At 45.1% G+C, this 23,071-nt stretch overlaps 1 protein-coding gene and 1 long non-coding RNA gene across 7 annotated transcripts in view; one reads left to right on the top strand and one right to left on the bottom strand.

Annotated features, from left to right (window-relative positions):
- The window catches only part of LOC125286434 (immune-associated nucleotide-binding protein 12-like), a 29,859-nt gene extending 11,247 nt beyond the window's left edge, over positions 1-18,612 (top strand). For 5 of the 6 annotated variants that reach the window (XM_048231523.1, XM_048231527.1, XM_048231525.1 and 2 more), the window contains 4 exons: positions 4,529-4,792; positions 13,053-13,310; positions 13,703-13,972; positions 17,412-18,612. In XM_048231523.1, coding sequence (XP_048087480.1) covers positions 4,529-4,792; positions 13,053-13,310; positions 13,703-13,972; positions 17,412-18,580 — 1,961 coding nt within the window. In that variant the 3' untranslated portion in view covers positions 18,581-18,612. Of the gene's footprint in view, positions 1-4,528; positions 4,793-11,204; positions 11,254-13,052; positions 13,311-13,702; positions 13,973-17,411 lie in introns of those variants that run through there. The other variant, XM_048231528.1, reaches the window with a different exon arrangement.
- LOC125286437 lies at positions 13,796-22,844 on the bottom strand. The gene is made up of 3 exons (XR_007192177.1): positions 22,528-22,844; positions 21,001-21,059; positions 13,796-13,881 (listed from the first exon to the last, which is right to left on the bottom strand). It is a non-coding gene; the product is annotated as an uncharacterized LOC125286437 (long non-coding RNA).
- Positions 22,845-23,071: the final 227 nt, after the last annotated feature.

Genomic DNA, 23,071 nt, shown 5'->3' with positions numbered 1-23,071 from the left:
GTGCAAACGGTCAACACAACACTGTAATTGTAGCGGCAAATATATAGCTGCAACTTCATGATTATGTGTACTTTTAGACAAAACAGCAGTAGCTAATGTGTTCATTCACCTTGACATTAAATTGACATATTGAAGGTAAATAGAGTAGACTACGGCTAGATCAGCTAATTTCTTTTTTATAAATGTGTTCATTCATAAAGGAACAAAGACCCAGTAGGCTATGCCGACAAACATGTTTAAAGGCTTGGCAGAAAGATTATATTGATGAAAATGTTTCAAATCCCCATTTTGCATAGGCTACAGAGCCATAATCACTCTGCTTCTAGCCAAGAACAAGTGACTGACTTAACAAGAACGACAGACCGAAGTGAAACAGGTGGGGGGTCTTGGCGTGCGAACGAACGAACGAACAAGACAGATTGAAGAGACATTTATTAACCTGGTATGACACAGAAAATACAAAGACAGCATGCATTTTACCATTAGTCAGATATTTAAATGTAAATGCCAATATTGAAATGCAAAATGGAGTTGTTAATGTAAACCATTATCGTTATTTTTTATCGTATGCTCTCCCACTAGTCTCACTAGCCCATTCATGGAAACAGTTGCTATGCTTTCATGCCCATCATTGGCTAATTTGATGAGAACGTTTTAGAAACAATACAGACAACAGCATACGATTGGTTTGGCTCTCGCCTTATGAAGCTGGGCCATAGGCATTCACAGCAGCACTAGGTCAGTGTGATTCAGCGACAAACGAAAGAACAAACAAGAACTGGAAAGGCGAACCAGTTCAGGTCGTTCATTTTAAAGACCCGTTCGAATGAACTAGTTTGTTCGCGACCGACCCACCTCTATTAAGTAGCCAATGCGACGATAGTCCACCAAGGTGGAAAGAGGTCCAAGAAGTAATAAAACGTGCAAGGGCCTCTTCAGCCCCGGGACCTAATGGAGTGCCCTACCGGTTGTATATCAGTGCACCGGATGTTTTAAGATTTCTACGGCAATTAATAAAAATAGTTTGGAAAAAGCAGAGTATTCCCAAGGCTTGGCGGAGGGCTGGGGGAATATTTATTCCCAAAGAAAAGGTCGCAGTGGAGATTAATCAATTTATGCCAGTTAGTCTGCTGAATGTTGAAGGGAAGGTTTTCTTCAATGTGGTGGCACGGAGACTGACAAATTACCTTGAAAGGAATAAACTAATTGATACCACGGTGCAAAAAGCTGTAATTCCTGGCTTCTCCGGGTGCTTAGAGCATACCAGCATGATTTGGCACCAAATTCAATTGCAAAGCGTGAGAAGAGAGACCTGCACGTTATGTTCTTGGATTTGGCTAATGCTTTTGGGTCAGTGCCGCATAGTCTGTTGTGGGAGGCCTTTGATTATTTCAGAATCCCAGGTAGCATTAAAAGCCTAGTAAAAGCATACTTTCTGGATATTCAATTATGTTTTACTACAGCTGATTATAAGTATAAGTATACTCTTTTGATCCCGTGAGGGAAATTTGGTCTCTGCATTTACCCCAATCCGTGAATTAGTGAAACACACTCAGCACACAGTGAGGTAAAGCACACACTAATCCTGGCGCAGTGAGCTGCCTGCAACAACAGCGGCGCTTGGGGAGCAGTGAGGGGTTAGGTGCCTTGCTCAGGGGCACTTCAGCCGCTTCCTACTGGTCGGGGTTCGAACCGGCAACCCTACGGTTACAAGTCTGAAGCGCTAACCAGTAGGCCACGGCTGTCCCCAAGATTACACCACAGGGTGGCAACAACTCGAGATAGGAATCATGGCGGGATGTACTGTAGCATCCGCCACATAAATGGCCATATTATAATATAAGACAAGTCTTATTTATTTTTGTAAAATATAACAGATTTGTTAACTGTTTCTTCATGTGGAATAGGCCTAACTCTCTTACTATAAAAGTTGCCTTTTCTTTATAATGTACTGTTTAAAAAACCTGGCCAGGTAGTATTGAGCTCTATAAGCTCTGTTTCTCTCTAACCATCTTTATAGTTCGCTAACTATCCTGATGACTATGGGCGTAAGTCAGTGATCCAGGGCGAGTATAGTCAAAACAGACGATAGGGTCTAGAACTGTCGCTCACCCTTCCACGCTCACTCTCACCCACTTTTCCTGTTCTGGCCCTATGGCTGCGCTGTCGGAGATTCACATGTTTGTTTTTTAAACACGGGAAGAAAGCCAGGAGGAAGAATGAATGAATGGACAGGGGTAGAAGGCGATCGGCGCTTCTGATAACCTCCTTTAGCCTACTTTTCACACTGGATTTATCCTCTTCTTCTCACCCGATATAAGGAATAATTTACTGGTTTTTCCGCATATCCTGGAGATGATTTCGAGGTGAGATCTATCCTTTTTCCTTTTTTTTTGTGCTTGCGGAGTTTCAAAGACTGTCTTCACACATCCTCGGATTTATGGATTATTATTGCCGTGGATTATTTTAATTTTTAAGGTAAGTCTCACCCAGGGGCGGTATACGTGGCGTCATAACCAGGTATTGAAATGTGTGGCAGCGGCAATAGAGGATAAAAGGAGAGAAGTCAATTAATTAGCAGCTAGTAAAGGGGTAAGGCAAATTAACTTTGTACATCAGGGGGATAAACCTTGTTCCGCGAAGGCCAGGCGTAAAACCGGCCAGTTGGAAAATGGAACGGGCTAGTTAATGAAGGTTGATCTTGGCCAGCAGATGGCGGTACCTCCACATATAGTGAGTACTAAACTACGACCCGACGTAATTCTATGGTCGGATTCAGAGAAGATAGTTTACTTTATTGAACTCACTGTTCCTTGGGAAGACAGAGTGGAAGAGGCCAATGAGCTGAAGAGAGCGAAATACACTGAAATAGCAGAGGAGGCAGCCAAGCGAGGTTGGAGTGCACGATTAAGGTCTATTGAAATCGGTGCACGAGGGTTTGTGGCCAGATCTGCTATTGGCTTGCTGTCTGAATTGGGCATTTGTGGTCAAAGTCTAAGGCAGGTGGTTAGTAACATGTCCTTGGCAGCAGAACTAGCAAGCGAATAGTTGTGGGTAAGGAGAAGTTACCCTTCCTGGGGCGCAAGCTAAGCTAACTGGCTCATTTGTTTTGTGTTTGTGATGGACTGTGCCTAGGTTGATGGTGGTTGGCTAGGGTTTTTTATGGTTATGGTTCAGTCCACATCAACGGGATGGACCAACCTAGACCATGCCTAGGTTGGTTAAGGGTATTTGGATGTTTGTTGTGGTAATATGGTGGCAGCATGGGGCGTAAGCTAACTGGCAAATTTGTTTTGTGTTTGTGATGGGCTGTGCCTGGGTTGATGGTGGTTGGCTAGGGTTTTTTATGGTTATGGTTCAGTCAGCATCAACGGGACGGACCAACCTAGCCAACCTAGACCATGCCTAGGTTGGTTAAGGGTATTTGGATGTTTATTGTGGTAATATGGTGGCAGCATGGGGCGTAAGCTAACTGGCTAATTTGTTTTGTGTTTGTGAGCTAACTGGCTAATTTGTTTTGTGTTTGTGATTGGCTGTGCCTAGGTTAATGGTGGTTGGCCAGGGTTTTTATGGTTATGGTTCAGTCCACATCAATGGGACAGACCAACCTAGCCAACCTTGACCATGCCTAGGCTGGTTAAGAGTATTTTGGGTATTAGATATTTCAATGTGGTAATATGGTGGCAGCATGGAGGGGAGTGTCTCCAGGACGCTGGTTTTCACTTCATGAGGTGTTGTGGGCCTAACTTAACGAAACATCGGTGAATGAGGGTGCCCACTTGATGACCCCAATGACATGCTGCATACTATACTGCTGTTGGATGGTCCATTTGTCTTGTGTTTGTGACCATTTGTTGGCGGATTTGTGGGTAGCGCGCTTTTTAAAGTTAATTTGAGTAGGGGCTTCTGAATGTGTTTTTACCTTGGATTTTGGCACAAGGGATTTTAACATTTAATCCTGTGTATTAATGTAAAAGTAAAACCAGATGCAGATGAATGTATGGATTAAAATGAAGCAACAATTGTGAAGCTACAGTAGCCTTACTGCTGTTGAGATATGAACCCAAATGTAATTGATTATTATAGTGCCACCTAAAGATGCAGTACCCCATGCTAGGGGTCTAATAAGTGAGGGGTCTCTGAGAACATATTCTGAGTTTTCAAGTACCTGGGCCTTACATTTTTTTTGTTTACAGCTACTTTTAGGGTAGAAAAATAAGAACCATAATAATAATCTCAACAAAAAAAAAAAAAAAAACAATAGGGGTCCCACAGCTTCATTGCTTGTAATCTGAAGAAAAACAATAGGCTTCCCGCAGCATTTCTGATTGGACCACCAATAATGTGGAATAATCACAGAAACACAATAGGATTCCCACAGCCGCCCTGCTTGGACCCTTTATCATTCTTACAGAAACAATAGGGCACAGCCTTCATCTCCGGGGACTTGCAGCTTTGGTGTTCCAGCCCTAGTATTTAAATCATTATCCTGTGGTCTGAAGTCTGGCTCATTCTCTTGTGTTTCCAGATATTCCTCCACCTCGACAGATCCAGTTCACTTCAGTGCAGCCAGACTCTGTGTCCTTAAGCTGGTCACCACCAGAGTGTGCTCCTGGACCCCACAGGTTCAGAGTGACCTGGAGAGGTGGTGAAAAGCAGCACAGCATGGTAGTGGCAGGTTTGGGTCTAATGGTGACAGAACTGATTCCAGGAGAGAAATATGACTTTGCTGTGGCCACCTTTGGGGAAGATGGCTACCAGAGCTCATGTGTGGAGAGGTCTGTTCACACAGGTGAGAATAAATAAATTGCATTGAATTAAATTGAAATAGCAATAGAAAACAAGAGGACAACAAGAGGTCTGTTTGTCCATATTTCTAGTGGTTGTTCAATTTGTACAAATCAGAGTTTCCGCTAGAAAAAAATGTTTCGTTTTCCGGACATTTTGATGATATGCCGGTCAAATATCCTATTATCGCTTCTTAATTAGTCAAGTTGAGGAAAACTAGAGACAGGCTATGTAGCTTAAAGAATGACATAATCAGGCTGAATAGAATGCAACATGTTCATTAGCCTAACTTCTTGAATTTCCCCTGGGGATCAATAAAGTATCTATCTATCTCTCTATCTATCTAACTTACGTAAACATGTCTAACAAGATCTAGCCAGTACCTATGTTTTCATGGACAGCAAGAGTCCGCTTCGTTCATTGTTTTAAAAAGGCTACGTTGTTTGTTGCTGCTACCCACGTTATCTCCAGTGGTTCCACTGTTTAAGTTGCACAGATGCGCACACACAAGAATGAGCGCTCACACCACTACCCCCTAAGTCTATGACTCTTTAATTGATAACAATAAATTAAGAAATGTTTCCTATTCTGGGAAATGTTAAGTTTATTTTTATTTTTCGGTCCGCGGTTCAATGATACTGTCATGAGCCCTCTCACTCCACCGGGTTACCACCTTAATTGGTTTCCACTATCTTCCACTCTGCTCACCACTCTCTCTACTCAGCCTAACTAGCTCCACCTGTCCATGCTCTGCTCTGCTCTAATTACTCTGCCAGCTGCGCTGCATTACCCACTAACCTCTCCCAGTATTTAAAGCCCTGTCTTTCAGCTCTCCTTTGTCAGATCGTCTTCAAAGCTCACACCCGGAACCTGTTTGCTCGCGCTTCTGGCTCACTCTTGTTTTGTGACCCTGGACCTGCCTGATTCTTGGATACTCTTCTGCCCCAGAGAACCAGACCTGCTATCTGCCGTAACGACTCCTGACTACTCTTCGATCCCGGTAACTCTGACTAGCCTTCTGCCTTGCTACTACGAATTTGGATCTCCCTTGAACTGTACTTCTGCCTTGTTTCATCCGCCCCGTTGTGTCTGTGTTCCCCCCCAGGACTTCCGGACCACCCACCACCGTCGTCATAGGACGCATCGCTGCCACTGGGGGGGACACAGACCCAGCACATTGGACGGAGTCCCTGTTATTCCCAGTAACTCCTGGAGCCTTCACTCACTCCCTACTTCCCTTTTCCCTTAAGTTTAATAAACTTTCTGGTGTGACGAATTGTGGTCCTCTGGTCGCCTGTCTGAACCGTGACAGTACATCTGACCATCATGGACTCAGCGCACACTTCCCCTGACATGGAAACCCATTTAACCTGAGCAACCCACCGCCATGCAACGCCTGGAACACACTGAGAGGGCTAGCCCGCATGAGCGGCGACATCACCTCCCCTGCTTCAGGTCGGCCACCAACAGCATCAGCAGTTCCAGCAGCAGTTCCAGCAGCAACAACAACTCGCCATGATCATCCAACTCCTCACCAACCTTACCCCAGCCACTCCGCCCACCGCCCAGTTCCAGGCAGGTCTGCCCACCAGCCCCTGCCCCGAAGTTACCTGCGGTCATTGCAGCCGCTGTTCGAACCTAAGATTGGAAACCCCGAAGCGGTTCAACGGCGATTCAACCCAGGTCCGCCATTCCTGACTAGCTGCCGACTTTCAGTTCTCCTTGCAGCCAAGGGACCTTCGCCACGGAAGGGGCCAAAGTTGGGTATGCCATCACTCACCTGACGGGCCGAAGCTCGACTCTGGGGAACAGCAGAGTTCGAACGCCAAACCCCCGCATGTGCAACCTTCTGACCTGTTTGCTGAGGAGATGCTGAAGGTGTTTGACCTGGATTCACCAACCGCAGAGGCGCCTCGTGAACTGTTCAGTATTCGACAAGGCAGACGACAGTCGCAGACCATTCCATCGACTTCCGAACCCTGGCAAGACGAAGTTCTTGGAACACACCATCGCTGGTGGACGCGTTCTTCCATAGCTTGGCCGACTATATCAAGGACGAAGTTGGTCTCCCATGAACTGCCTTCCACTCTTGATGAAGCCATCGCGACTGACTGTCCGGATCGACAGAAGGATACAGACCCGCGCGCCGTGAGAGGGGGCCAAGGTCCACCAACTACCGGGCACCGGAGAGATCCGACTGGGCTCCTGTCATCTACTGCCACTCACCCAAGTCAGCTTGACCAGTCTGAGCCCATGGAGATTGGGCGAGCCTCTCTCACTCCTGCAGAGCCAGCGCCGCTTCACCTCAAACCTCTGCCTCTATTGTGGAGGTGATGGACATCGCGGGTGGTAACCTGCCCTTTTAAAGGCCGGCTCACGGGCATAGGGGAGTCCGGCTGAGCTCAATGACCATCCAGTCCTCCAACCGCAAACCCCTGCTGCAGGTTCACCTCCGCCTCTCTGACTCAACTCACACCCTGGCTGCTCTGGTGGATTCTGGCGCCGAAGCCAACATAATGGACATCAAGCTGGCACGCCAACTGGGACTGGAGAACCACCGTTTTGACACCTCCTATTCCTGCCCGGCACTGGACGGACACTTACTGGATCGTCACTCATGTCACGCCCCGGTCTCGATGGGTCTGTCCGAAACCATCAAGAAACTATCCAGTTTCACCTGCTCCCTTCTCCAGGCCAACCCTCATCCTGGGTTACCCATGGCTCGCCGGCACAACCCTCAGCTCGACAGCTCGACCGGGGTGATCAGGAGTGGGGAGAGGACTGCCACCGAACCTGCCTGCTTGCTGCTGTCAAGACTACCCCCTCGGCCAGTACCCACTAACTCCGGCCTGACCTCTCCAATGTCCCAGAATGCTACCATGGTCTCAGAGAAGTGTTTAACAAAGCAAGAGCCACATCTCTGCCCCTCACCGAATCAGACGACTGTGCCATCGACCTCCTCCCTGGAACAGCCCCTCCAAAGGGCCGTCTTTATTCGTTGTCTCTGCTCCTGAAAGAAAGTCCATGGAGGACTACATCAACGACTCTCTGTCCAGCAGGATTAATCTGGTCCATCTTCATCTCCTGCTGGTGCTGGTTTCTTCTTTGTGGGGAAGAAGGACGGATCTCTTCGCCCCTGCATCGACTACAGGGGACTCCAACGACATCACAGTGAAGAACCGCTACCCTCTGCCTCTGCTCACCTTCTGCCTTTGAGTTGCTCCAGGGAGCCACTGTTTTACCAAGTTGGATCTCAGAAACGCTTTACCACCTAGTGCGGATCCGGGAGGGAGATGAATGGAAAACCGCATTCAATACACCAACAGGCCACTACGAGTATCTGGTTATGCCTTTTGGCCTCACCAATGCTCCTGCTGTGTTCCAGGCTCTAGTGAATGATGTGCTGCGGGACATGTTAAACAAGTTTGTCTTCGTTTACCTGGATGACATCTTAATCTACTCCAGAAACCTGTCTGAACACACCCGCCATGTCCAGCAAGTCCTTCATCGCCTCCTGGAGAATTCCCCACGCCAAGGCAGAGAAATGTGAGTTTCACGTCAAGACAGTGGCCTTCCTGGGGTACATAGTGGCAGAGGGAAGTATCCAAATGGATCCTGCCAAAATATCAGCAGTCACTTCATGGCCAGTTCCGGAGAACAGAAAGAAGCTGCAACAGTTTCTGGGGTTTGCTAACTTCTATAGAAAGTTTATCCGGAACTACAGTACCATTGCTGCCCCTCTCACTGCTCTAACCAGCACCAAGCAACCCTTCACCTGGACCCCAGCAGCCGACAAAGCCTTCAGTACCCTCAAGGTAGGTTCACCTCAGCTCCCATCCTCCAGATGCCTGATGTGGACCGGGCAATTCATTGTGGAGGTGGACGCCCGGATGTGGGAGTTGGTGCTGTGATTTCTCAGTGGGCTTATGGAGGATAGGAAGCTCCATCCCTGTGCCTTTTCTCACGCCGGTTGTCCCCCTCTGAGTGCAATTACGACATAGGGAACCGAGAGCTGCTGGCTGTGAAGCTTGCCTTGGAGGAGGGCGCCACTGGCTGGAGGGGTCCACCATTCCATTTCTCGCTTGGACCGATCATAAGAACTTGGAGTACATCCAAGACGGCCAAACGGTTGAACTCCAGGCAGTCCGCTGGGCCCTGTTCTTCACCAGGTTTAATTTCACTCTGTCATACCGCCTGGATCACGCAACACCAAGCCAGACGCCTCTCCCGTCAATTCCAGAAGGATGACACCCCTCCAAGGATCCTGTGTCGATTCTGCCAAGTCCCTGCATCGTAGCAGCTCTGACCTGGGCTGTTGAGGAACAGGTGCTGGAAGCTCTCCGTGAACCAGCCAGGTCCCAGCTTGCCCAGCTGGACGCCTTTGTCCCCGAAAACCTGAGGTCCCAGGTCATTCAGTGGGGACATGACTCCCGCCTAGCTTGTCACCCTGGCTCCACCCGCACTTACAACCTGCTCGCCCAGAGGTTCTGGTGGCCCTCTCTGAGAAGGGATGTACGGGAATTCGTCCAAGCCTGCCCCATCTGCAACCAACACAAGTCGCCCTGCCAGCCCCCAGCCGGATTGCTGCAGCCCCTGCCTGTGCCCAGACGCCCCTGGTCTCACATCGCCCTTGACTTTGTCACGGGCTGCCCTTCAAGTGGCATGACCGTCATTCTCACCATAGTTGACCGATTCAGCAAGATGGCACACTTCGTTCCCCTCCCCAAGCTCCCAACCGCCAAGGAGACCGCCCAGGTGGTCCTGGAACACGTCTTCCGGATCCACGGACTGCCTAAGGATGTAGTTTCTGACCGTGGCCCACAATTCTCCTCCGCCTTTTTGGAAGGAGTTCTGTCACCTGCTGGGAGCCACAGTCAGTCTGACTTCCGGATTCCATCCCCAATCCAATGGGCAGTCAGAGCGGGCAAATCAGGAGCTCGAGAAGGCACTGCGATGCATGACCTCACGCAACCCCCACTCCTGGTCGCAGCAATTGACATGGGTAGAGTACGCACACAATTCTCTGACCTGCTCTGCCATCGGTATGTCCCCCTTCCAATGTGTTTATGGATACCAGCCTCCTCTATTTGCCAGCCAGGAAGGGGAGGTTACTTGCCCATCTGCACTTGCTTTTGCCCGTCGATGTCGCCGCACCTGGTCACAAGCCCGAGCCACACTCCTCAGATCCGCTGCCAGCTACACTACCGGGCCAACCGCCGGAGAATTCCTGCTCCCACCTACCATGTTGGTCAAAGGGTGTGGTTGTCATCGAAGAACCTGCCACTCAGGGTGGAGTCGCAAAAGCTGGCACCTCGGTTCCTTGGCCCATTCCCTATCGTGAAGAGTGATTAGCCCAACTGCTGTCCGGCTCCAACTGCCTAATTCCATGAGGGTGCACCCCACTTTCCATGTGTCTAAGATTAAGCCCATTCATGAGAGTCCGCTGGTCCCTGCTGCGCCTTGTCCTCCTCCTCCACGCTCGCCGATGGTGGTCTGGTTTACACCGGCCCCACGCTGGGTCGTCCAGACGGAGGGGTAGGGGCCTCCAGTACCTCATTGACTGGGAGGGCTATGGACCTGAGGAAAGGACCTGGGTGCCAGCTAGTCGGATTGTGGATAGGACTCTCATCACCTCCTTCCACCAACGGCATCCTGATCAACCTGCAATCCAGAGGGGCCGCCCCAGAGGGGTCCCTAACCGGGCCCTGCCCGCCCAGCTTCCCCGCCCTGTGCCTGACCCTGTCTCGGGACCTGTCCCATCTCCCGACCACGACCCTCCGGCTTCCTCCTCCGAGGATGAGGACGCTCACTGACCGTTGGGAGGAGTTCTAGCCCTCCTCCTGCTCCCTCCTCCCGCCCGGCGTGGTGTTGCTCTTTGGGACTTCTGGGCTGCTTGGGGGGGGTTCTGTCATGAGCCCTCTCACTCCACCGGGTTACCACCTTAATTGGTTTCCACTATCTTCCACTCTGCTCACCCTCTCTCTACTCAGCCTAACTAGCTCCACCTGTCCATGCTCTGCTCTGCTCTAATTACTCTGCCAGCTGCGCTGCATTACCCACTAACCTCTCCCAGTATTTAAAGCCCTGTCTTTCAGCTCTCCTTTGTCAGATCGCCTTCAAAGCTCACACCCTGAACCTGTTTGCTCAAGGCTTCTGGCTCACTCTTGTTTTGTGACCCTGGACCTGCCTGATTTTGGATACTCTTCTGCCCCAGAGAACCAGACCTGCTATCTGCCGAACGACTCCTGACTACTCTTCGATCCCGTAACTCTGACTAGCCTTCTGCCTTGCTACTACTTTAATTTGGATCTCCCTTGAACTGTACTTCTGCCTTGTTTCATCCGCTTCGTAGTGTCTGTGTTCCCCCAGGACTTCCGGACCACCCACCACCGCTGCCATAGGGACGATCGCTGCCACTGGGGGGACACAGACCCAGCACATTGGACGGAGTCCCTGTTATTCCCAGTAACTCCTGGAGCCTTCACTCACTCCCCTACTTCCTTTTCCCTTAAGTTTAATAAACTTTCTGGTGTGACGCAATTGTGGTCCTCTGGTCGTCTGTCTGAACCGTGACAGATACCGTTTAATTGTGCCAGAAATTATCCGCGGACCAGCAATCTCCTCGTCGAGGAGGGTAGATCATAGAAAGCATAGGCCTACTGTATGCTTTGGGTACAGAACACAGTTGCATGTCCAGTGTACACTGAGAATGACAGTGTCTTGGAGCGGTCGCAACCCCGCAACTCCACTTCCAACGTCATGATTCCGACAGATACGCCTGACACTGCTTTTTATCTGGTGGTGGTGGAGTTGACCGGACATCTGAGGCTTCAGACGTTACCAATTTATCATCATCCATCGCGTCTGGCCTCTGAAAAAACTTTTAAGGCTAGTTTGCCTGGGCCTGGCCATGTTTGAACCGCCTCACTCATTTGTTCGTTGTTTAACATGGACGTTTTAAGCGTGCGCTTCCTATTTGAAATGTTTCCTATTTGAAATGCAGCATAGCTTTCAAACGGTAGAGCCTGTACATTTAAAAACATAGCCAGAGGACGTATTGCTTTACTGTAATATAGGCTTACATTTTAAGGCTTATTCTCACATTCAGACATTTCATTTTTTTTCCGGCCAATGTCCGGTAATTACCGGACAACGGAAACCCTGGTACAAATTAAGGTAGTTTGGATTGCTGTAGTGTTTTAAAATTGATATTTGAAATCACAGGATCATGCGAGACTTGAGACTTATTGAATGTAGCCCATACCTGTACGGTTGTCTAATGAAATACATTATCATTAAGTACTTTAAAGGAGCTTTAATCAATGGTTTCTTGGCTAAAAATGTTTTTGTCACATACAGCAAACATCACCTTACCGTCAGCTAGCTGCCTGTGCCCCGAATAGCGGTCTCTGTGGACTGCCAGACTCCAAAAATGCAACAAAAACAACTTTGTTCCAGCCTGGACCATAAATTACATAACAAACTGTTGCAGCCGATATATAAAAATCACAGACGAAATGTGCGTTTAGGAGAGTTTCAATTGCATTGTTGCAAAGGAGAGAGGAGGGAGTAGCGAGCTAGCTCTTTGTTTTGTTTGAACATCAACAGAAGTGACGTTACTCAACATCCACAGGTGGAAATAGGTGACTTTCTGATAATGACTTATTGTTTATCAATGATGTAATATGGACAATGATGTAATGTGGAAATTGAAACAGCCACGGAATAAATTAGCCTCTAAAAGCCATAATAAGCCAAATGAAAATGAAAACGGCCTAATGTGGATGTAGTCTAAGACTTGAGGTTAACAAAGAGTTTCAGGAGAAGGGAATGGAGGGGACTTGGGGAATCTGACTGGCTGTTTACAAGGAGTTGGGGAACAAGACTCATCCTCTTTGTGTAACAGGTGGCAACACCATGCAGCAATCTTTCCATACACAGCTACAGTATGTGGTAGACCTTGTTTGATAATCACCTGTCTGTGACCTAACAGTAGTTATTATAGCCCAGTAAAAGAATGCTGACCCATACAGAATTATTCTGATGTAGCCTATTTCATAGGCCCTCCACAGCCTACCATGTTTGTCAACCAACTAGCCTACTCTGTATGAATGCAGCATTTTATGTGCACTAATGCTTGAGATGTTAACTGAAATTAGTGAGTAATGTGAGCGTTATTTGTCATAAAGTGGAGTAGTGAAAGCCATGTGATTATGATCACAATGTTACAACATGCCTCCACATGTCCCCAATATTCTCTGTAGAGGTTCCTCCACCAGAGAATCTCACTGTGGATTTGAACTCATTGACGGCCTCTCTGACGTGGACCAAACCCGCCGGAGTGGACCAGGTGTCTTACCTGCTGGAGCTTCAGAATCAGAAATGCATAGAACCCGTCCACAGAGGTTCCCCCAATTATACCTTCACTGGCCTACAACATGGAGTACATTACACCATCAGTGTGTACACTGTGCTGAACAATGGCCGCCAAAGCAAACCAAGCAGCCAAATCTTTAAAATAGGTAAAATACTGTTGAATGCAAATACGTATTTCAGATACACTTTCACTTCAATTAGAGAGCATCATATCAATTGTTGAGACACTCTACAATAATTCACTCACTTACTCTTTACAGTAATTCACAGGTTTCGCAGGTACAAAGTTGTAATTTTCAACATTTGATATATTGTCTATGTCCTTTTTGCAGCTAAATATGGGTTTACAAGATTTGCAGATGATCACATTCTGTTTATTTACATTTTACACAACGTCTCAACTTTATTGGAATTGGAGTTGTAAAACCACACATCATCCAGTTTTCACAAAGACGATTAAGCAAGTTTTCTAATAGCATTCAGCCAAATGGCTGAACTTCATGATTTTATTGCACAACAACCTTCTCAATCCTTCCAGAGATTCCAGTCCCAGAATGTCTGGCTGTGAGCTCCATCACTAAATCATCTGCTAGCCTCAGCTGGGGGGTGCATCCTGAGATGAAGCAGACTCCACACAGATTCCTGGTCTCTTATCAGAGTGAAGGGACTGAGCCACAGTCCATGTTTACTGAGTCATGCAGCGCAGACACCACAGGCCTGAAATCAGAAACGGACTACACTGTTAGAGTCTACACTCAGCTCCAACATGGAGGAAAGAGCCAGCCCGCTTCTGTTCACTTAAAGACAGGTGAGATATTATTTATAAATATGTACATGGGCACCACTAAATCTTCTCTTAAGACTTTTTAACACAATTACAAAATAAACTAGAAAATGTAATTCCGAGGGATTACCAGTGCATGAAAATGCAAAACATATATTAACATACAGCATAATGCAAAACAAACTTTTATTTGGGAACAGTTGTGGTCTGAGGAAACAGTTGTTGGGAGTGATAGTTGATGACAACTGACAGTTGGAATGGCTGAACAGTTAGTTATAGTTGAATAGTTTAAGGCGAGACACTACAGGTGAGTAGGGTAAAATTGTAAAATAATAGACATCACCATGAAACTTCCTCAGTATAGGCAAATAGGCATTATCTCATTAAATATGCACAATTTTGCATATATTTTTGGTAGATAGATCTGAATATATGATAAAGCCAGGTACAAAATTATTTAAAAAATTATATAAGATGAAAATAAAATTACAGAGGGATTTCAGGATATCTGCTTTCATTACCTAGGAAATCAAAATAAACTGTCCATAGCCTTAAAAAATCGGTTTTTGCCATATTTTTTATTAAAGTGTCACATAAATCAGGCCAGGAATGATTTGTTAACAAATCCCTCTGTAAATATCTTCAGAATACTACTCGAAGTGTATAACTGGAAAGTTTGGTGTACATAGGTGCTACATAGGCTGAGATGTTTCCACTGGAAAATGAGGGGAAAAAAATGAGAAAACAGCCTTGGAACACAGTCAATAAGATTCTGTTCTCAGCCTAGACTCGCCGTTAAACTTTCGCGATTGGCTGCGGATACAAAGGAAGTGTCCATATTTGGATTGCACAACGTCATGCAGGAAAAACAGAGCTTTCCAACGGTACTACACATGATATGTTTCATATCACGGACGCGGTAGAGCATGAAACGTTAGAAGGCTAACTTTTGGTGAATTTAGGAGAAATATACAGGCGCGAGTAAACAAAATGTGATGAAATAAACACCTAAATGTGGAAATCGGACTTTGTTGTTGTAGTAGTGTGGAAGAATACATACTAAGGTAGCAAATTAGCCCAGAATCTCGAAATTGACCAGTGCATGAAAAAGCGATGTTTTCACCTGCCGTGTCTCGCCTTAAATAGTTAAATTATTTAAAGGTTGTATCAGCGATAGCGGGGATACGTCACTTCTGTTGATGTTAAAACAAAACAGAGAGCTAGCTCGCTACTCCCTCCCCCTCCCTCCCGTGCAATTAAAACTCTCCTAAACGTGCATCTCGTCGGTTATTGGTTGAAATGCTTTATTTTGCCTTTGAGTGGGTTGCCAACCCTTGTTGGTAGCAATTGCTTTTGTGTACAAATCTCGGAGCCTAGGCTGCCTACAGAGACGTGTTTTTTTTTGACGGCCTGCTTATGGGGCAGAGAGCTAGTAGATCGTTAGGAGAGAATAGATGAATGTGATCATTTGTGTTTGGGCCTTTTTTGGGCCTGAAATAGCTGATACAACCTTTAACTCATTGAATGCCGCACTGTTTTCGGAAGCTTTGGCCCAGAGTGCCAGCAATCTTGATCATTGTTGACGATTTTTGTAGAGCCACAGCGTATTCTATGTTATAGCTATGGACACATACTATGGCTTGTTTGAAAGGTGAGACTTTAAAGGTGCCATGTGTAATGTCCGCCAAAAATCAATTCATACTCCACATTCCATAAAAAATGGGGGCAGTATACCTCCAGAAAGTGAGCTGGTTTACCCTAGAGTAACAACCGAGACTCGTGATATTGCAGTTTGGTTAGCGGTTATGTTGTCCGTGATACTGCCTCCCATGGCTAAACTGGTATTATGACACCTGTCGGGCTGTGGCTAGTAATTTAGCATGCTAATTCAGGTTGATATCTCTGCAGCACTCTACCTTGTTATTTTTTTAATGACATCATCGCCCTTATTTCTTCTCATTCTTTTGATGCGTGTAGCTCATCTTTTGGATATTTTTACCTCAATTCTTATACATGGCACCTTTAAGCTCTCAGTGGGTACAAACCGTTTATTTCTACATGCCTCTGTTCCTAAGAAATCCCAAGCTAAACAGTGGCTAGTTTTCATCAAAATCCCTGTTTTATTTCTAGAAATGGAGATGTAGCGTCTTTGATGATATATGAAGTATTGCCTGTAAAGTTTCCGGGAAGTGACCTAGCGAGACCTGGCGAGACTGCCACCTAGTGATAAACCCATGAAAATGGCCTGGTTTTGACCTGATGTGCATGTGTCACTGATTCAACCTAAAGCGGCAACCATCAAAAGCAGAGTTTTAAGATTAAATGTCCAGATAAAATGTCCAGATTGTGCGTTTTCATGAGTTTTCGATCGTCATATATTTCATTTCCATTCATCACAGAGTTCCCAAAATCTCATATAAGGTGTGTTAGAGTGTCTAGTTTCGTAATTAAAAAAAAGCTAAAAACTTAATGACTAGTTGAACAGTTGGATAGTTTAAATTGTTAAATTATTTAATAGAGAATTATTGTAGTGAGGACTTTTATTTTGAAACAGTTTAAGGCAGAGAAAACTGTTGGCGGGAGTCATAGTTGATGACAACTGACAGTTGGACTAGCTGAACAGTTCAATAGTTGAGTAGTTTAGATTATTTAATAGTGAACTAATAGATGTGCATAGGTAGATAGTTTAATGGATGTTGATAGACAGATAGTTTAATGGATGAAGTGAAGAAAAAGAAGCGAAAGAAAGTGAGGAAGAGAAAAGTGAGCTATCCAGTCCAATGGAGACGCAGAGAAGAGGTTCCATTGAATTTGCTGCAGTCAGTGAGAGTGCACAGTGCAGTTGATGGCATTCTAAGTCGTTTATAGCCCTTTTATGATGTCAATGCTAATGCAAAGTCTATGGGGAAAAATAAGCTTGTTTTTTGTTAATATCTCAAAAAGTATAAAGTACAAAAACGTAAAAATACATTGCTCAAGTGTCCTTTTCAAAACCTACGTTACAAAGTTTGAACGAAGTTTCTACATTAAACGGTTGAAGCTGAATTAGATGCAGAAATTTTGGTTAGAAGAATAATAAAAAGAAGAAGACTTTGGATAACAGAACAGTCCCTAGATAAAACCTAAAGTTTTTATTATTAGTGCTAAGCACAACTCCTATTACCATTTGGAAGTGCAGATTCAGACCTCCATATAGTGCCCTAAGCAAAATCTTGCTATGGAGCCCTCCTACCTAAACTGTGGGCCAAAATGTAAGCATCTGTTTTTAAAGTCGCACCTGACACCCCAGTGCTCCCAATACAATCATCCCACCCCATTTTAGATGTCTGCGGAAATTGCCAAAAATAATTGTGTGAATCACCTTCACAGCTATAAATGGCCAGTAATATTAAACATGTATTTATTTTTGCCCATATTGCATACCCATAATTCACTAAATTGTGTTGTGTTGTTTATACTGTAGGTCCATCTCTGAGAATTCTGTTGGTTGGAAAGACTGGAGTGGGAAAGAGTGCAGTGGGCAACACCATCCTGGGGAGAGAAGCATTTTGCTCAAATAACTCAGTCACACAAGTATGTGACGGAGTGTGTATGGGCAGTCCGAGACCAGTTAAAGTGATTGATACACCTGGTATTTTACACAAAGACAGAGATGTATATGATGTTAAAGTGAAATGTTTGACATACTCGTCTCCAGGACCCCATGTATTCCTGCTGGTGACTGCAGTGGGGAAGTTCAGTAGGAATGAACAGAAGACAGTAAGAGCCCTACAGGAACTCTTTGGGGAAAGAGCTGCAAAGTACACAATGGTCCTGTTCACTCACAGTGATAAACTGCATGGTCAGACTATTGATGAATATGTGCACTCTGCCCACCCTGAATTGAAGGAAGTGATAAAGAGCTGTGGTGGACGATACCATGTGTTCAACAACAGGAGCAGAGATCACACACAAGTTGTGGAGCTGATGAAGAAAATAGATGAGATGGTGAAGAGAAATGGGGGAGGTCACTTCACTGAGGAGATGTACGAAGAGGCGAGGGCGTCTGAACTGAAAATGATCCAGTTGAAGTTAGTGGTTGTTGGCGGTCCTTGTTCTGGGAAGGGTAGTTTTCTTAGATTTTTCCGGGAAAACAAGTTTCCTGAAGATTGGGTTCCCATGATATTTGATCACTGTGAAGTTCCCATTGAAGTTGATGGGAAACAGGTGCAGCTGGAGCTTAGGGGCACAAATGGCATGGATGACTACGACATACTGCGGCCCATGTCTTACCCCAACACAGATGCCATTCTCATCTTTTTCTCTATAGTTCAACGAGACACCTTGGAGAGCATTCCAAATAAGTTCATTCCAGAGGTCAAACACTTTTGTCCAAACGCTCCCATCATTCTGGTGGGTAACAAGAAGGATCTGCGCAACGATGAGTACTCACTACAGCAACTAGCAAAGAATAAACAGAAACCTGTTAAAGAAGAGGAGGGCCAGGACATGGCCATTCGCCTCAATGCCTTTGGCTACATGGAGTGCTCAGTCAAGATGAAGGAGGGCCTCCTTGAGGTGTTGGAATTTGCCACCAGGGCAGCGCTGCAAGCCAAGAAGCCCAGCAAAAAAAGTACCTGCCCCGTGTCATAGAAGACGAGAGGATGTTCGGAAAGGGAGGGACATGGGGCGTGAACCAGGCCAACCAACAAACCCAAGGAGTAGTTATTAGAAACGGGGAGCGTTGCTCTTGCTCAGGGAACAGAGGGCAGAGACATCAAATCAGGCCAAAGGACCAAGCGAAGTAATAGTGACTTAGTGTGTTGACCTTTATGAATGCTGTCTTTTGTGAGACACTTAATGTAAGATAGAAAGGTTACAGGTTGGTGCTATGCTACATAAGGAAAGTTCTATCATAGAACAATATACTAAACTTGCATCTGACTATGATGGTGCTCCTCAATATCCATCACCTTCGGCCCAGATGATGTAGTTATTTTCTGTCTTTTCTTTTTTGGGGTGATGTATGATGAATCTAGAACTCCAGCACTTGTTCTGAACACAGAACCTGGTTCTAATTTGGAACTTTGAGGAGTATTGTTGGAGGTTGTAGTGAACAACTACAGATTCTTTATAATAGAAGTACATATTACTATAGGCTTATCCAACCGGGTTGCTTAAACGTAATTGGGGTTGTTAACGTCACGCAGTCAGCTGAAGATAAAAGGCTGTTTGGCCAAACCTGCGGGGGGAGAGCACTAATTACCACGGAAGCTCTATCGGAGAGAGTGGTTACCAAGGGCATGTGAGACGTGGCGGGAGCTTTTTAAAACAGAGTTTTCATACTGGATGTAGTTACATTGGATTCCTCTGGATCGTACCCTTGTGGATTAATCCCTTGGAGGAATTACTATGAAGCAGCGCGGATCCTGAGCAAAATAGGACCGGCTCAAACTACTTTGTGTTGTTGCACGACGGAATGGATCTGCAGCATAGCAAGATGTTTCATTTCTCTTGTCGGGGTGTTGCCAAGTTCCCTGGTTCAAGTCGTAGGCCTACTCTGCAGTTCCCCTGGCTAGTCTCCCGCTGGTAACGCTCAACACTCATCTCCGAGTTCACTTTTCCCTTGCCGCCAGTATACAACAATACAAACTCTTCCACAACTTACTTTCCTTCTGAGACTCACTCATTCTGTTTTTCATTTTGTATCAAAGTATATTTGACTATTTAAGTTGTATAAATATTTTTGGTTTGAACTATCACAATATATTATTTGAAATTTATAAAACTTGTTTTTGTGTTATTTGATTTGTGATAGGCTAGCTGTAACTGTGTCTTAAGCTTGAATTGGCAGTTAATACTGCCTGGCACCCCAGAGACAATTTAATCTTTACATTTTGAATAAAAATTCAGATTAGTCACGTTACAAGGCAGGAAAGTAGGAAGTAAAACCATGAGACGCAGAAGGGCCTATATTTGAGTACTCCCAGGGACACTGTATCCTTCAGTCTGGCCATCCTGACTGGACCCACCATGTCTGCCATGCTAACTAGGCTGACTTTGAGCTTAATACATCCTCCATCTTGCCTCAGTGATGCTAATTAACTAATTAAGTTGTTGTATGTGAAGGTTTTTTACTCTTGTCAATGTCATGCTTAAAAATGGATTGAACAGATCTAAGATTACTTGAGTCTGTGCTTGGACTGTCCAGATTTCTGGATTGTGCTGATGGAGGATCAGACGATTGTCAAATGATAAACTGAAGGAAGTGATGCGAAGCTGTGGTGGAAAATACTTATTTTTGAAGACTAGATCATTTGAACATACATCAACTGATTCTATGATATGTCTGTGGATCTGTGGTTAGTTAGTTGAATGAAGTTGTTATATTGGTAGGATAACAGTAATCATATGCTTATTGTGATGTGTCTGTCAGTGTTTGTCTTCAATGTCTATGCAACATCCAAATGGGACACATAATCTAAAACATCCGTTACTGTAACAGCCCTCTGTGAACTACAGAGGTTTTTAGTATATTGCACATTCACTGTAAAAAGTGGAAAAAATGGATTTACTTAATACCATTGAAGTAATCAATCAATAAATATTTTACACTGACCTAATGTTCAGATGTCCTAATGTTTAAGGGCAGCCATGGCCTACTGGTTAGCTGTTGCAGCAGGCAGCTCACTGCATCGGGATTATTGTGTGCTTCACCTCACTGTGTGTTCACTGTGTGCTGAGTGTGTTTCACTAATTCACGGATTGGGATAAATGCATTAGACCAAATTTATCTCACATGATCAAAAGAGTATATATAGAAACCATTCAGTTCAAACTAATTTAAAACTTTTCTGAATTTGGTGTAAATCAATATTTTAAGGGAGAACTTGGCAACTATTTCAACTTAATAAACCCGTTAAAATTATTTGGGTGGTTAAATGACCTGTTCCGGTGAAAATGGTGACTTTCCCCACTCCCCATAGCATCCCCAGGCGGAAAACAAACCTTTCAACATTGGGACTACCGTCCGGTAAGAGGACAAGAAACTCGTTTTAAATTGTGCTTCTTACCTTGTAACATCCACAATGGTCTGCCAAACCATTCCAATGCCAAGTTCCATTAAGACTTTCTGAAAAAAAAAAAAAAAACTCAAACGTGAATTTCAGTCCTTTAGGGTATTTGAGGTTCAGAGCATATGTCAGTCCAAACATGCACTGCTACAGTACAGCAGCTGCAGTTGAAGAGCATATGTCAGTCCAAACATGCACTGCTACAGTACAGCAGCTGCAGTTGAAGGCATGTTACTGAGGACCTCTGTGCCTTCAATGAGAACCCTGGTGTCTGCCTCGCTGATTAAGACGGCCATTGGCTGCTTCAGTCCGTCACCTGGCAGATCCTGGCAAGACAATCCATAGTAATGAATAAGAGTGCTGACCACTCAACTGAGTGTGTGAGAGACCCCCCAGCTGCTTATTCTGCTTTGCCTGAACTGAGTGAGTGTGTAACCCCTGTTGTGTGAGCTTACATGAGTAGCCTACAGCACTGCTTGTTTTGTATTTTGTAAGCTGTGTATGAGAGACCCTGTTATATGTGTGTGTGACATTCCTGCTTGAGAGAGCGAGAGAGAGAGAGAGAGAATAAGATGGAGGATCAGCAGGTGAGAGAGCTCATGAGGAAGGTAAGCACACTGGTGCAGGAGATTGACAGTTCAGATCTGCCCAGAACATGACCCTTGGAAGAACAACAGTTGTGTTATTGGGTAATTGCTGTGTTCATGTAAACTATATAATGAATTTGAATGAAATAGATCTTACTTGGCTTGGTATTATTGAGCAGCTGTGGCATACTGGTTAGCGCTTCAAACTTGGAACCTGCGGGTTCTAACCCCAACCAGTAGGCATGGCTGAAATGCCCTTGAGCAAGGCACCTAACCCCTCACTGCTCCCCGAGCGCCGCTGTTGTTGCAGGCAGCTCACTGTGCCGGGATTAGTGTGTGCTTCACCTCACTGTGTGTTCGCTCTGTGCTGAGTGTGTTTCACTAATTCATGGATTGGGATAAATTGGGATGGATTGGGATATCAGAGACCAAATTTCCCTCACGGGATCAAAAGATATATATACTTATACTTACTTATTAGTACATTTATTTTTGTGTTTTATTGTGTTATTGTGTAGGCCTATGTCAAATAATAATTTGTGTATTTACATGTACATGTTTGTAATCCACATATGTGCATGTATTCAAATCACATTGATACATTATGATGATGCATCTTATGTCATAATTCTGGACGGTGGTAGTGTAGTGGCTAAGGAACTGGGCCAGCAGTCAATGTGCTGTGATTGTAACTTATGATTCCACAGTCAGATAATTCCCTCTTGTGGAAGTTTGTGGTGCTGCAGTTACATACAGTATATGGCAACCAGAAAACTGTATTTTTGCAAACTTTGTACTTTGTTTTTACTTCCTTGACTAAGGACCATTTCAAATGAGTTGTTAAGGATACAAATATGTAACACACTGCAGGGTCATGCAGAAAGACCTTAATGAATACAGTGATTTGTGGTGATATAGTGGTATATTAGCCTGTATGTACCTGAAATGGAAGTGTATATCTCTATGCTTCCCTGCAGCTTGTTGCCATGGTGTTTGCCATGTGTTTGTTTCGAGGGATCCAGTAGCCCCACACATGTCCATCACAAGCACAGCACATGAAGAGGAGGAGGAGGAGGGAAAAAGAACAAGAGTAAAATCAACAGCAGTGTTTTGATGTTGCATGTTGATGTTGCTGAATGGTTCATGAGAGTGTGTGATCAGCACCCTGTGTGTGTACTTCACAGCTGGACCTATGGGGTACACACACACACACAACCATGCAGAGAACACACAAGCATAATTATACCAAAAGAATCCAAGTCAATTAAAAGACTAAGTAACGTGTTGGTGAGCAAACAAAAAAAACAAATAAATAAAGCAGCAGCCTAAATATGAAAATAGCAACAATCGAGCAGTTGTAGCAGTTAACATCACCATAACCAAACCCAACCCCTAACCCTGACCTTAACCATAACATGTCATGTAGTTTGTTGATTAGCGGAGCACCTGTAGTCTGTAGCTCAAAGTAAAGTGTGATCACTTTA

The sequence above is a fragment of the Alosa alosa genome, chromosome 21, assembly GCF_017589495.1.
Source record: "Alosa alosa isolate M-15738 ecotype Scorff River chromosome 21, AALO_Geno_1.1, whole genome shotgun sequence".
Taxonomy (NCBI): domain Eukaryota; kingdom Metazoa; phylum Chordata; class Actinopteri; order Clupeiformes; family Clupeidae; genus Alosa; species Alosa alosa.
Note: the sequence above shows the minus strand (reverse complement) of the source record. Positions and strands in the feature narration are given on the sequence as shown.